The 12,359-nt window shown below is 60.3% G+C and overlaps 1 protein-coding gene across 1 annotated transcript; it reads right to left on the bottom strand.

Moving 5' to 3' along the window:
* Nucleotides 1-10,462: 10,462 nt before the first annotated feature.
* UTS2R (urotensin 2 receptor) lies at nt 10,463-11,617 on the bottom strand. The gene has a single exon (XM_028112362.1). It carries the CDS (start codon nt 11,615-11,617, stop codon nt 10,463-10,465), a length of 1,155 nt encoding a protein of 384 aa, XP_027968163.1.
* Between the last annotated feature and the right edge of the window lie 742 nt (nt 11,618-12,359).

Below are 12,359 nucleotides of genomic sequence, written 5' to 3' on the forward strand. Positions count from 1 at the left end.
GCAAGAGCTCCCCAGGCCACGGACCGCTCTGCCGCCACTCGGTATCCAGACCCCGGTTTCCACCGCCAGGGGGAGAAAGGGGCAGGTCAGAGCTGTCCAGCCTGTGGGCCTGCCCTGGGCAGCTCAGGGGATGGGGCTCTCCTGGGGGAGAACTGGCCCCTCGCCCCCCACAGGGGGTGGGCCCTCAGCTGGCCTGGAGAAAGCAAGTCTGGAGCTCCTGGCTGTTGGTGTTGGCAGCCCCGCTTCCTGCTCGAGCGTCATCTGTCTGGAATGCTAATGGAAAAATCCGCCCTGGCACTGGGGCTCCTGGTTTGACGGTTTGGGGGTGTGGGGGGATCCAGGCTGGACTCTGGCCACCCCTGCCTCCCCTTACATGGGGATGGGGGCTACCACCTTCCGCTGGCCGAGCTCTCCTCCTTTCTCATGCCTGGTGACTGGTTGAGGGGAGGTGGCCCAGCAGCTGGGGATGAGCTCTGGGTGCTTTCTCCAGGGGACAAAGGGGCCCCAGCACCCTGTCCCCCCAAGGCTGGCCCTTTAGGTGACCCAGATCCGGAGCACCTGTCAGCTGGGTGTGCACAGGTGCAGACTCAGGTGAGTTCAGGCCTCTCCAAACCGCTCAGGATGCCCTCCCGGAAAGGGCCCCGTGCATCACCCCACAGGCACTGTGGGGCCACCCAGACAAGCACTGACCCCCGCCCCCCTCCAGCGCAGAGGTCCGTCTGGGGTGCACAGTCTTCACAAGCAGAGAGCTCCCCGGGCAGGGAAAAGTACTGGCTACTGGTTTGGGTACAACTCAGTTCCCAAAGAATGAGTTCCTGGAAAATGAGTCTGGGGAACTTTGAAGTGTGGGTTTCTTGTTGATAAAGAACGTCCGAAGTGCAGCTCCCCTGGTGACACGGACTCCGTGGGTCTGTGCACCGGCCACGCTTCCTGCAGAGGGTGGGACAGCCGCAGGCCACCCTCTGGGGGGCTGGGGGTGCCCTGTGGCCCCACCGCAGTGGAGGTCAGCAGCCCGTCCCTTCCAAGCCTGAGCCGCCTGGAGCCTGAGGGGCAGGAATGTGCCTGTCCCTGGTAAACCCATCACCCCCACCCGCTCGGCTCCGGGGCCTCCGGGGACGCCAAACCGCCGCTTGGCTGTGAAACCTCCCAGCTTCGGGCTTCTCCCCCGCCTCCCAGCAGCCCCCTCCACCACTCCCGGAACTCAGAAGACAAACGAAATGAGGAAGGGCAGCGGGTCAAGAGCACAGTTCATTTTCTCACTCACTCATTCCCCAAGGGGTGCCCTCCACGGGGGCGGGGGCCCACAGCCTGCCCGGGGCACCGGCTGGGGTGGGGGCTGGGGAACAGGGGGTGCAGGGGAATGAGACAGGGCAGGGGAAGTGCCCTGAGGCCTGGCATTTGGCCCCCCTCCTGATGCGGCCGGGCACCCCATCCCAGCCCGTCCTTGTCTCACTGGCTCTGCTGCGTAGGGTCTTCCAGAGGGGCACGTGCCCCCACTGTAAAGGCCTCTCCTGCCCCAGCCCCAAGCCAGCCCTGCAGACCAAAGTCCGAATTCATGATCCATTCAATCGAGGGCAATTAGTGCTTCACAGAGTAGCCTTTATGAAAAGAAATCCGTTCCCCAAATGCACCCAAAATACAATCAGTTCTGGGTGGACGCAGACACAGGACCACTCACTCATACTTGCTGGGGGAGCAGTTTTTACTCCAGACGGACGCACCACCCAGCAGCTCCACGCCTGGATTGACTCAGAAATGGACGCAGAGACTCCCTCCCCAGCGCTCCTAGCCGCTTTGTCTGTAATGGCCCGAGACTGGACCCACAAGGCCACCTGTAGGTTACAGGTGGCAGTCCATCCATCTGCAAAGCTCCTCAGTGACGAAAGGAACAAAGTACCGATAAGCCAAGCGTGGAAACCTGGAGACCAGCCACAGAAGATGGACAGCTGACGGGTCCCATTTGTAAGACATCCTAGCGGCAAAGTCTGTCGAAGCGAGCGGCAAGGACACAGCTTTGGGGGCACTGAGGGGAGGGTCTGCGCAGCTCGGGGCGGCGTGGGGCGGGGCATCGCCGGGTCCTTGTCCTCGTGTCATGGGAGGGTACCGGTGGGAATTTCAAGCATCTCCATCCAGCTTTGGTGCATGTGTGCACACATTCACACACGCACTTGTTTGTTTTAAATAAAACTTGGGATTGCATTATACAACTTTACCTTCTGTTTCCCCTCTACCGTTGTGCCTTAGATCGACGTCATTGCTAATCTCGGAGAACACAACCTTCCTCTCTCAACACCATGCCATAATTTATTTAAAACTGGGTAACATTCCATGATGTCTGATTCTTACAGTAATGCTGGAATGAGTATCTTTATATATAAACCTTTATCTACATCTGACTCTTTGATTTAGGATAAAATCCTGGAAGTGGGGTTCCCAGAGCATGAGTTACAGGCGTTTACCTGCCTCTTGGTGGGTCATGCTAACTTTGTTCTCAGGGATATCATTTCTGTTTTGGCCTTAAATATATTTTTCTGCATTGGAATTTTAAATGATGTATCTAATTGAATCTGTCTTTTCCTTGTGGATTCTTGGTTCTAGGTCAGCTTACAAAAGCCTTCCCATTCCTTATGCTAGAAATATATTCACTTGCGAGGGGCACCTGGGAGCCTCAGTCGGTTAGCATCTGACTCTCTTTTTTTTAAGATTTTATTTATTTATTTGTCAGAGAGAGAGCACAAGCAGGGGGAGTGGGAGAGGGAGAACCAGGCTCCCCACTGAGCAAGGAGCCCGATGAGGGATTTGATCCCAGGACCCTGAGATCATGACCTGAGCTGAAGGCAGACGTTCAACAAGCTGAGCCACCCAGGCGCCCCAGCATCTGACTCTTGATCTCAGCTCTGGTCTTGAACTCATGGTCGTGAGTTTCCAGCCCTATGCTGGGCTCCGTGCTGGGCATGGAGCTTACTTTAAAAAAAAAAAGAAATATATTCACTGTGTTTTCTCTTCATTGTTTTAATGATGTTATGACTCACATCTGCACATAAAGTCCATCTGGATTTTACTTTGCTCAGGGACACAGCCCACGTTCCCTGCTGGAATTTACCTCCCTCCTGTGCTGGACGCCTCGTTTCCTGGGGGACCCTGGACTCCAGGCTGTTCCACTCCTGAGCCCTGGCCACCCTGTCAGAGCCCTTACAGCCTCAGGGGACGTTTTACTGCCTCCCAGGAAATCATACTGACGCCTTTCTTCTCAGCCTTCCTGGCTGTTGTCATCACTGCTTTTCTAGGTGAACTGCAGAGGGAGTTGCCCATTCTCTCCCGAGCCCTGCGGCCCCAGAGCAGCACGGGCACCCTGAGCACAGCGCGAACAGAGACCCTCCCTCCAAGCCTGGGGGTGAGGGCAGGTGGGATCGGTCAACACATCCAGAAGGAAAATGACCGTTGCAGACTGTCCTGGAAACTTCTAGAGAGCCAGGAGCAGCCTAAACGCCCCCGGGTGGGTGGCAGGGTGGGGGTGGCCTGGGGCAGTGGTGAGGTGACCGAAGGCGACAGGAGCTCTAAGCTCCCGGCCTGGCCTTGCTGTTTTGCTTCTTCGTCTGCAGGTCAAGGTGTTGAGGGGACAACATTTAAATGCCTAGGCAGCTCGTCATCACCCTGAGTGTCCTTCACCCTCGTGTGCTCACCTGTGTCCAATACCCTGCCCACCTCCACTCTGCCCCCACTGCTCTGGGGGCCAGGGCTGGAGCCAGGTGGAGGGTCCTCCGGGCTCACAGCATCGCACCGGCCAGTGCCATGGCCCCGAGCCCCTGCTGCCCCCCATCCCCTCCCCTTCCTCCTCCCTCCCGCCTCTCCCTTCTTCTTGCTGCTGCCCCTCTGTGGGCCCCACTGTCCAGGAAGGAGGTCACCCCAGGTGAGGCCTCCAGGCTTCGGGAGTTTGGTTTGGTCTGATGCTCACAGAGTGGACCTTGATGCTGACACATCTGGGATGATACGGCCTGTGTCCCCTCCCTGGTTATGTGAAAAGTGGCTCCATGCTCAGCTTGGCTGGTCCCCTCCCTGCTCCGTCCCAGGACTCGGCTTCCTCTCGCTGCAAGGGTGAGCCAAGGCAGCGCTGGGGTCCCGGCACCCAGTGCAGACCCTGGGGGCCCTGGCTGCAGGGGCAGGACGTGAGGACTCTGGGCCGTTGTGGAAAAACAGCAGGATGGAGGGAGGGAGGGCCCGGCCACCCAGGCCTGAGAGCTCGTTGGGCTCTGGTCGTTCCGGGGCACGTGGGGGCCGGGGTCAGAGGGCCCTAGCGCCCTGGGCTGAGCATCCACGGGGGGCCTCCTGGCCCTCTTCCCCATGACCTGCTCCCAGGGCCTCCAGAGCCCCGCTGTGGGGGGGCTGTTGTCTGTGAGGCGCTGGCGGCACACGTGGGAGCACATATCCCAGCCCCAGCCGGAGGTAGGACAAGGCCGTGAGAAGTGATTTATCAGACCAGGTTCACGGGACACACAGCAGCCAACGTTGGGGGTCGGAACCGCAGGAGCGGGGGTGCTCAGGGGCCATCAGGATACAAACCTGGCCCCCCAGGGCTCGACTTCTCTCATGGGCCCCAGGGCCAGGGGGGTCTATGGGAGGCCAGCCTTGCCTCTGTCCTTGAAGTTCCTCTCACTCAGCCATGGAAGCCCCCCCCAACCCCTCAGGCTCTCTCCGGCTCCCTGCTCCCGGCTCCCTGCTCCCGGCTCCCTGCTCCCTCCGGGCTCCCTGCTCTCTCCCGCTCCCTGCTCTCTCTGGATAGCTGGGAGTCATATCCTGGCTCCAACTCTTGCCCAGAGCGGCCCAAGGAGGTGGCTGCTACCCACCACGTTCCTGCCTCTTTCTTGACACCAGGTCGGGGGGGGGGCACTCCCGGGAGGGGCCAGGTCTTAGCACTGGAAGTCCCAAATCCTGGGACATCCCTCTGTCCTGGGCAGACCAGGACAACTGGTCACCCAGGCCCGAGTTTCTGGCCTAATTAAGCTGGACCAGCATGCCCCATTGCCCTGGCTCTGCATGGCCCAGGGGAGGGATGCTCTGGCTCCTAGATGCTGTCTGGGGTGCATCTGGACCATTCTGGGCTCCTGGCCCCCAGGGATCCCCTCAGGGCTGATTCCTTGGGGTTTCACTCAGCTCCCAAGGGGTCCCCCAACCCTAGGCTGACCCTGTTGGCCTCCTGTCCCATTACCCAAGGCCGCTGGGCCCCTCCGATGGCCAGCCAGACACCACTTTCTGAACAGGACACTGGGCCTGGCACCCATGGAAGGTCTCCCTGGTTGTCACGGTGATTTGGTGCCTGGGTCCCCCCCACGTCCATGCCTCACCTTCCCTGGGGCTTTGGTCCCTGGATAGGTCTGGAGCTTTCTGAGCGCACTGGGACCCTGAGACATGCGGCCTAAAGTATGACCAGAAGCCCCTTCACACCCAGGAAGAGCAGAAACATCTGCAGAAAAGCTGCATAGACTGTGGCCAAGTATGCAGCCCAAGGACGGCTCATTAACCCTTGGCTCCTGGGGCAGAACCCCGCAGCCCCAGGCACCATACGGCCACCCCTCAGCATCTGCTGGCTGCATTCTGCTCCCTCTGGCAGACAGCCTGTGCCCTCCTTCCCTGTGTCTGTTTCTCTGTCTCTTCTGCTTGAAGGCCCGTGGTGGGGAGATGCGCTATGTCCCTCCCTGGCTCTGCCCCTCCTGCAGCAGCCTGGAGCCCCGTGAGTCACCCAGAGCCCCTGCCCAAGCCCCTGCTCACCCACGAGGCTCCCACGACCAGCACCCTTCTCTCTAAATTGAACTTCCTGGGAAAGGGGAAAACATCACATTTCAACTGACAGTCGCCACCCCCCGCCAAAAGGGCACAGTCCCCTGTGTCCTCCGAAGCTGGCCAAGGAGCCAGCAGATGGACCCCAGAGCCTATGGAGGCAGGCCTGGCCTGGGTCACTGAGCCCCCATCAGCCTGAACCAAGAGAGCTGCCCAGCAAAGCCCTGTGACCTTAAGCTCCAGGTAACATGAGGGGGTTTACAGAGAAGGCCCTCCGGTGCTGAGCCTCCCTCCCTCCCTGGGAACTGGGAACCGTTGGAACAGCCCTCCAGCCTCCCAGCCTGCTCTGAGACCAGCTAGGCCCATGGACATGCCTGGTCAGAGCCTTCCTTGGGTCAGGGGAGGAGGGGACCTGGTCAATGTCTTCTCGGAAACAGGGGGATCTGGCCAAAAAGGGCTCAGATGATCCACAGAGCCAAGGTGCTACAGAGCCGAGATCACCTATGGTGATTACGGCCATGGTGCCGTCCCTGACTCCTGAGGGGCCCTGCTGGCCACCCCTCCCCCATAGATGTTACCAGGTCAGGGAGCCTGGGCTCCCTTTGCTCAGGAGCTGAGGGGCCGTGGCTTGGGAAGGGAATGGCCCAGCCTCAGTCACCCACCCCTCCGCGAGCCCTTGAGCAGCACCGTCCTGACACCAAGCTCAGCTAGTCTGAGCAAGGCCTGCAGCCCCGGGCCTTGCAGACACTTGCCTCTGAGAGACAGTCAAGGTCACTAAGCTGCCAGGTATTAATCCCAGTCCACCCAGAGCAGCTGCTCTTTTATTGTAAAAATGGTGCATGCCCAGAGGGAGGACGATGATGGGAGGCTGGGGGGGGGGGGGAGGGGAGAGGGGGAGGGGGGGAGGCGGTGCGGGAGACTCCTGCTCTGCTGCAGGGGGCACAGGACGCCTCAAGCCACTGTGGAAAAGAGTCTGGAAATTCCACAGGAGCCTCCCCAAGAGATGCCAACATGTTCACACGAAGACGTGCACACGTGTGTCCAGAGCAGCCCCGTAACCGAGGGGCAGGTAAACAACACCGGCGGACCCCACAGGGCGTACTCAGCTCTGAAAAGGGGCGGGGTGCTGACCCCCAATACAGCGTGCTTGGACATCTACAGTCAGCTAACTTCCAGCAGAGAAGACTGTTCTCCCTCACGTGGGTGGGTGGGCCTCATCCATCCAACTGAAAGCCTTAAGAGCAAAAAAAGGGAACTTTCCCAGAAAAGCAGGAATTCCACCCCAAGGCTGCAGCTTCAACTCCTGCCTGAGTTTCCAGCCTGCCGGCCCCTGCCCTGGATTTCACACTTGCCAGCCCCCTAATTGCATGAGTCAGTTCCTTAAAGAAACCCTCTTTACGTTACGTCGGTTGCTTTGGCTTTCCTGACCGATGTGCGGGCACTGGATTGGATGATGCTTGCACAGCTCTGTAAACTGATGGAAAATTAGTAATTGCAGGGGCTGAGTGTTATGGTGGGTAACTGTGCCTCAGGAGGGCTGTAACCGAACAACCAGCCGCCTCGTGCCCTGGCCCCGGGCAACCCCGCAGCCCGGGACCCTCTGCCGTCCGGCCCTCCCGAGCTTTAGCTCCTGCCCCAGCTCGGACCACCTGGAACCCTCCGCAGCCTCAGAGCCCTGGGGCCCAGACTGGGATCTGAGGCCCTGGCGGGGGGCGGGGGGGACCTGCGGGCAGGGGGTCCCCTTGCAGGAGCCAGCCGGCCTCTGAGCAGGCAGAGCGGCCGACGAGGCCAGAAAGCCGGGCACTGTGCCTGACAGACCGTGGGTCTTGAGCCAGATGAGGCCTCCATAAATCACCTGGCCTTGACCGAGTGGGTCCTGGGTGCCAGGGCTGTGGGCAGTGGGCCCAGAGAGGCCAGTGAAGCCGCAGTGAGCCTGCGGGGTCTCCACGTGGCGGGGGGGGTGAGTGCACCGCCACAGAATGTGCCCAGTGTGGGATGGAGTGTGTCCATGTGTGAGCACCTGCCTAACATTCCAAACTCTGAAGCACTCTGGGTGGGGGGTCTGCCAGGCAGGAGGTGGGGGCAGGGAGAGGGATTGGGGGGTCAGCCAGGGGAGGCCGTGCTGGGACCGGGGACTGAAGAGACTTGTCACGAGGGAGAGCATGAGGGCAGACACCGTGGGGGGTCTCTCGGGGATGCAGCCAGGACACTGCTGCAGGCGGGACCTCGATTTCGTTTCTGACCAGACCTGAGCCCGTGGGCGTGAGGCCTGTGAAGCCAGCAGCCTCGGGCTCTCCCTTTCTGACCCCGAAGCCTTGGCCCTTTGCCAGGCAGATCCCCCCTCCGGGATCCCTGCCACCTCAGGTGAGCCTGCCCTGCTGAGCCTGCAGTGCCCCAGTGGAGCTGGGCCGTCTTGGGACCCAGCGTCCCGGGCATTGGAGGCCTGGATGGAACAGACTGTCCTGGGGCCGCCAACGCACGCGGCCCGTGCTCAAGGATCTATGCCGTGAGGTGGGCAGCACAGGCTTGGCCCTGAGTGATGGGGGAGACAGACAGACACACCGATAGGGGTCCCAAGCCCAGCTGGGCAAAGGCGAAGCTTGTCTGCACAGGGCCAGGACCTCCGTCTTGTATTTCCAAAGGGCCCCTGGGCCCCAGCTCAGCCTGCAGGGACCCGGCCCATGTGTCTCCCCTGCTCTGATCGGCCCTCCAGCGAAACTGCTTTCCTGGGGCTCTTCCTCCCTCCTCCGCGGAGGTGGCTCCCAGGAACTCCTGCCCTGCTTCTGTGTGGATGAGTGTGTGTCTGTCTGAAGCCTCACCCCTCTCCCAGGACCTGCAGGCTCCCTCCTTTCCCCTCAAGGATGTGCCCTGGCCCCTGCAGTGAGTCAGGACCAGCCCCCCCCCCCCCCCCAGCCAGAAGCCCTCTGCCGACTTCCCAGAATAGCTTAGCTCCCGCACTGCCCTGTGCTACTCCCCCTGCCTGGCCTCTCCTGACCCCAGAAGCAGGGGCTTGTGGCCTAACCTTCCAGTTGGTGGCCTCTAAGTCCTTCCATGCCTCCACTACCATCTCAGATAAACCCCGTCCCCCGTGCAAGGCCTCTGGGGTCAGGACGCCGCCCAACTCCCAGGCTCATCTCTGTCCCCCAAGCCATCATAGGGACACGGAGCCCCTGCCTGACCTTTGCCTCCACCATTCCCTCTGCTTGCTGCTCGGCACAACTGGGTGTCCCTGGGAGCACTAACCAGGACACTCAGGTCCCCTCTGACACAGAGGGTGCATCAATTCAGGTCTTAAGTTTCCGGTTAAAAAATGTAACTTCCTGGGGTGCCTGGGCGTCTGGCTCATGATCTCAGCTTAAGTCTTGTTTTCAAGGTCATGGGTTCAAGCTCTGCTTTGGGTTCCACACTGGGCATGGAGCCTACTTAAAAAAAAAAAAAATTTTTTTTTAATTTTAAAAATGTAACTTCCTCAGTCTCACTCCAAGAAATGGTGCAAAACATTCTCATGTCCAGATGAATGGGGGCTGCAGGGACGCTTTGGGGGGTGTCTGGTCTCCGAGGCTAGGGCTTCCTGGCACATCCTAAAATCAGGACTTGGCAAGCAAAGACCTGGGGTCTCAGTCAAGGTGTAAACTTCAGGCCATCTCCTTCCGAAAGCATTTGGGGTCTTAAGTGGGGCCAGTGGCCCCAGACCCTACCTTTAGGGGTTGCGGCAGGAGTAGCTGTTCTCTGCCTGCCCACATGTCAGAATCCCGGCGGGGCCGTGAAGGGGACCAGGGCCCAGATGGCACTGAGACCTGCCTGCAGGTGGGTGCCGAGCCCCAGGGTGTACAGGCTGCCGGGGGTGGGGAGAGGTCTAGAACCCTTCCCCGTGGGCTCTCTGCAGGCAGAGCCTGATGGCCTCAGTGTCCCCAGGAGGCATGAGATAAATCCCCAGGCTGAGAAGGGGTGTGATCTGAACCCCCCGCCCCCCAGTTCCTGGCCTGCAATGCCATTACCCAGTTGCCCCCTCGTCCCTGAGCAAGCTGGGGCCCGTCTTTTCCTACCTTGCCACAGGGTCTCAGGCCCCACACCCTGGGGCCTGGCTCAGGCCGGGTGGCACCTGCCCACCATGTCCAGACAGCTGGACCGGCCACCAGCAAAGCCTCCAAGGAAGACGTGCATCCTCCCCAGCCAGACCGACAGGCTCCTCGTGCTGAAGGGCGTCCCCCACCCCTCAACATGCCATCCGTACACTGAGGCGGGACAAGGGTGCCGAGCTCAGGGTTTATTGTTCCAATGCTGACACTGTGCAGAATGGTCGGGAACACAGACAGGGACAGGGGCGGGGCTGGTGCCACAGGGACCACACCCCAGTCAGGAGAGGAGTGTGCCGCCACTGCTCACAGCAGGCACTGGCTGGCACTCACGTCTCCTGCTGTGGGTGGTGGAGACTCTGCTTGCTGGGATCTCCAGAAGCTGGTTCTGGGCCTGAGCCTCCCACAGAGCCTCCTAGGTGGTCTGGGAGTGGGGCCTTCAGGCATCACAAGGGAGATGGCTGATGATGCTGAACTGAGCCAAGCAGAAGGGAGAGCAGAGAACTTTCTGGAAGAAGACTAAGTCGCGGGGGCTCTGGGGGCAGGCTGCCTGCTGGACTCAGGCCCCCTCCCACCCTCGACCCCAGCGTTCGTGTGGGGCCGCGGGACTCTCAGGAGCAGACCACTCTCGAGGCCGCCTGGGACGCTGTGGCGGTCTCGGTGGCCTGCGGGCCGCTGGAGGACAGCGAGCGGCCGGAGCGGCGCTGGAAGCGGACCCGGCGTGGCAGGAGGGGGCCGGCTCGCACCGGCCGGCTGGCTCCCCGGGGGCGGGGCGGCCGCCGCCGGTGCTCGCGGTAGTTCCTGGTGAGCAGCGTGTAGAGGAAGGGGTTGACGCAGCTGTTGCTGTAGGTGAGGCAGGTGGTCAGGTAGTTGACGATGCGCGTGGCGCGGGGCGTGAGCGGCTGGGCCCCACGGTACTGGGTGAGCAGCTGCCACAGCCAGAAGGGCAGGAAACAGGCCCAGAAGAGCAGCACGATGCCCAGGATGAGGTAGAGCACCCTGGGGTTGGGCAGCCGCCGCGTCTGTAGGAAGGAGGCCCGCTGGGACAGCCAGTAGGCCCGGGCCAGGCGCACATACAGCAGCCCGATGACCACGCCGGGCCCCACGATGCTGGTCCCGAAGAGCAGCGTCAGGTAGGTGCGGTGGGCACGCTGGCCCCAGACTGGCAGGCAGAGGCTCTTGCGGCCCCTGCGGACCAGCCGGATGGCCAGCATCATGGGCAGGGCCAGCAGCAGGGCCAGCAGCCACGTGCCCAGAGCTAGGATCTTGCGGTAGCCCTTGGAGCGTCGCACTGTGTCCAGGGGCCTCAGCACGGCAGCATAGCGCTCGCTGCTCATGACGGTCAGGGTGAAGATGCTGGCGTGCATGGTCAGGAAGTCCAGGCTGAAGAGGACCCGGCAGCCCACTTCGCCAAAGTGCCACTGCTTGGTGACATAGGTGGCCACGATGAAGGGGATGCTGAGCAGGTAGAGCAGGTCAGCCAGCGCCAGGCTGATGATGTAGACGGACATGGAGGCCGAGGCGTGCAGGAAGCGGCCCATGACCACCAGCGTGTACACGTTGCCTGCCACACCCACCACGCCCATGGCCGAGAGCGCTGCCCCAATGGCACTAGTGGCCACCAGGTCCTCCAGGGAGCTGGGCTCCGCTGCACCGGCCCAGGAGCCATTGACGGATGCATTGGGGGCACCAGATGGTTCGGGCACAGGGCTGCCCGTCGCAGCCAGCTCGGGGAACCTGCTCACTGGCTCGGGGCCCAGAGCCATCTCTGCTGCCTCACGCGGGGCTGGGTGCTGGGGCGTGCTGCTCCGCTGGACGGGGAGGGGGCATCTGTGGGCAGCAAGCTTGGTCTGCAGGAGAAGGTGCTCATTAAAGATCAGCTCGGGTGCCCCCTCCCACTCCCAGGAGGCTGTGTGAGGGCACGGTCCCTCCCGCCCCCGCCCCGCTGGGGGACCCGCAGAGGGCTGTGCTTTCTCCCAATTTATTTCTTCTGCATGTTTTATAAAAAATATGTTTTGTTTAGATTGCAAAAGTAATATCCACTGATTTTAAAAGTTCAAATAGAAAAAAACGTGTGTGGTGAAGAGGAGAAAGCATTTGTAATCTCTCTGTATCCACATGGGGAAAATGAGTCTTGATTCCTACCTCATGCCATACACAAAAATAATTCAAGGTGGATTGTGGACCTGCATATAATAGGTTAAATTAATCAATCAAGCTTCTGGAAGAAACACGGAATACCTGCATGACCATGGGCAGGCAAAGATTTCTCACAAAAGAACAGGAAACAAATGGACTTAATTAAAATTAGCGACCTCACCGAGAGAGTAAAAATATAAATTATGGACTGGGAAAAGATTATTAGAAGACAAAGAACTAGTAACCAAAATATATGAACTAACTATAAATCCATACACTCGAACAACTCGTTTGGAGGGGAAGAAAAAGAGAAGATCTGAAGAGAAACTTCTCAAAAGAGGATATCCAAGTGTTCAAGAAGCACAGGAA

The sequence above is a fragment of the Eumetopias jubatus genome, unplaced genomic scaffold (assembly GCF_037043125.1).
Source record: "Eumetopias jubatus isolate StellerSeaLion01/CBP00866 unplaced genomic scaffold, mEumJub1_p1.0 scaffold_10, whole genome shotgun sequence".
In the NCBI taxonomy this organism is placed as follows: domain Eukaryota; kingdom Metazoa; phylum Chordata; class Mammalia; order Carnivora; family Otariidae; genus Eumetopias; species Eumetopias jubatus.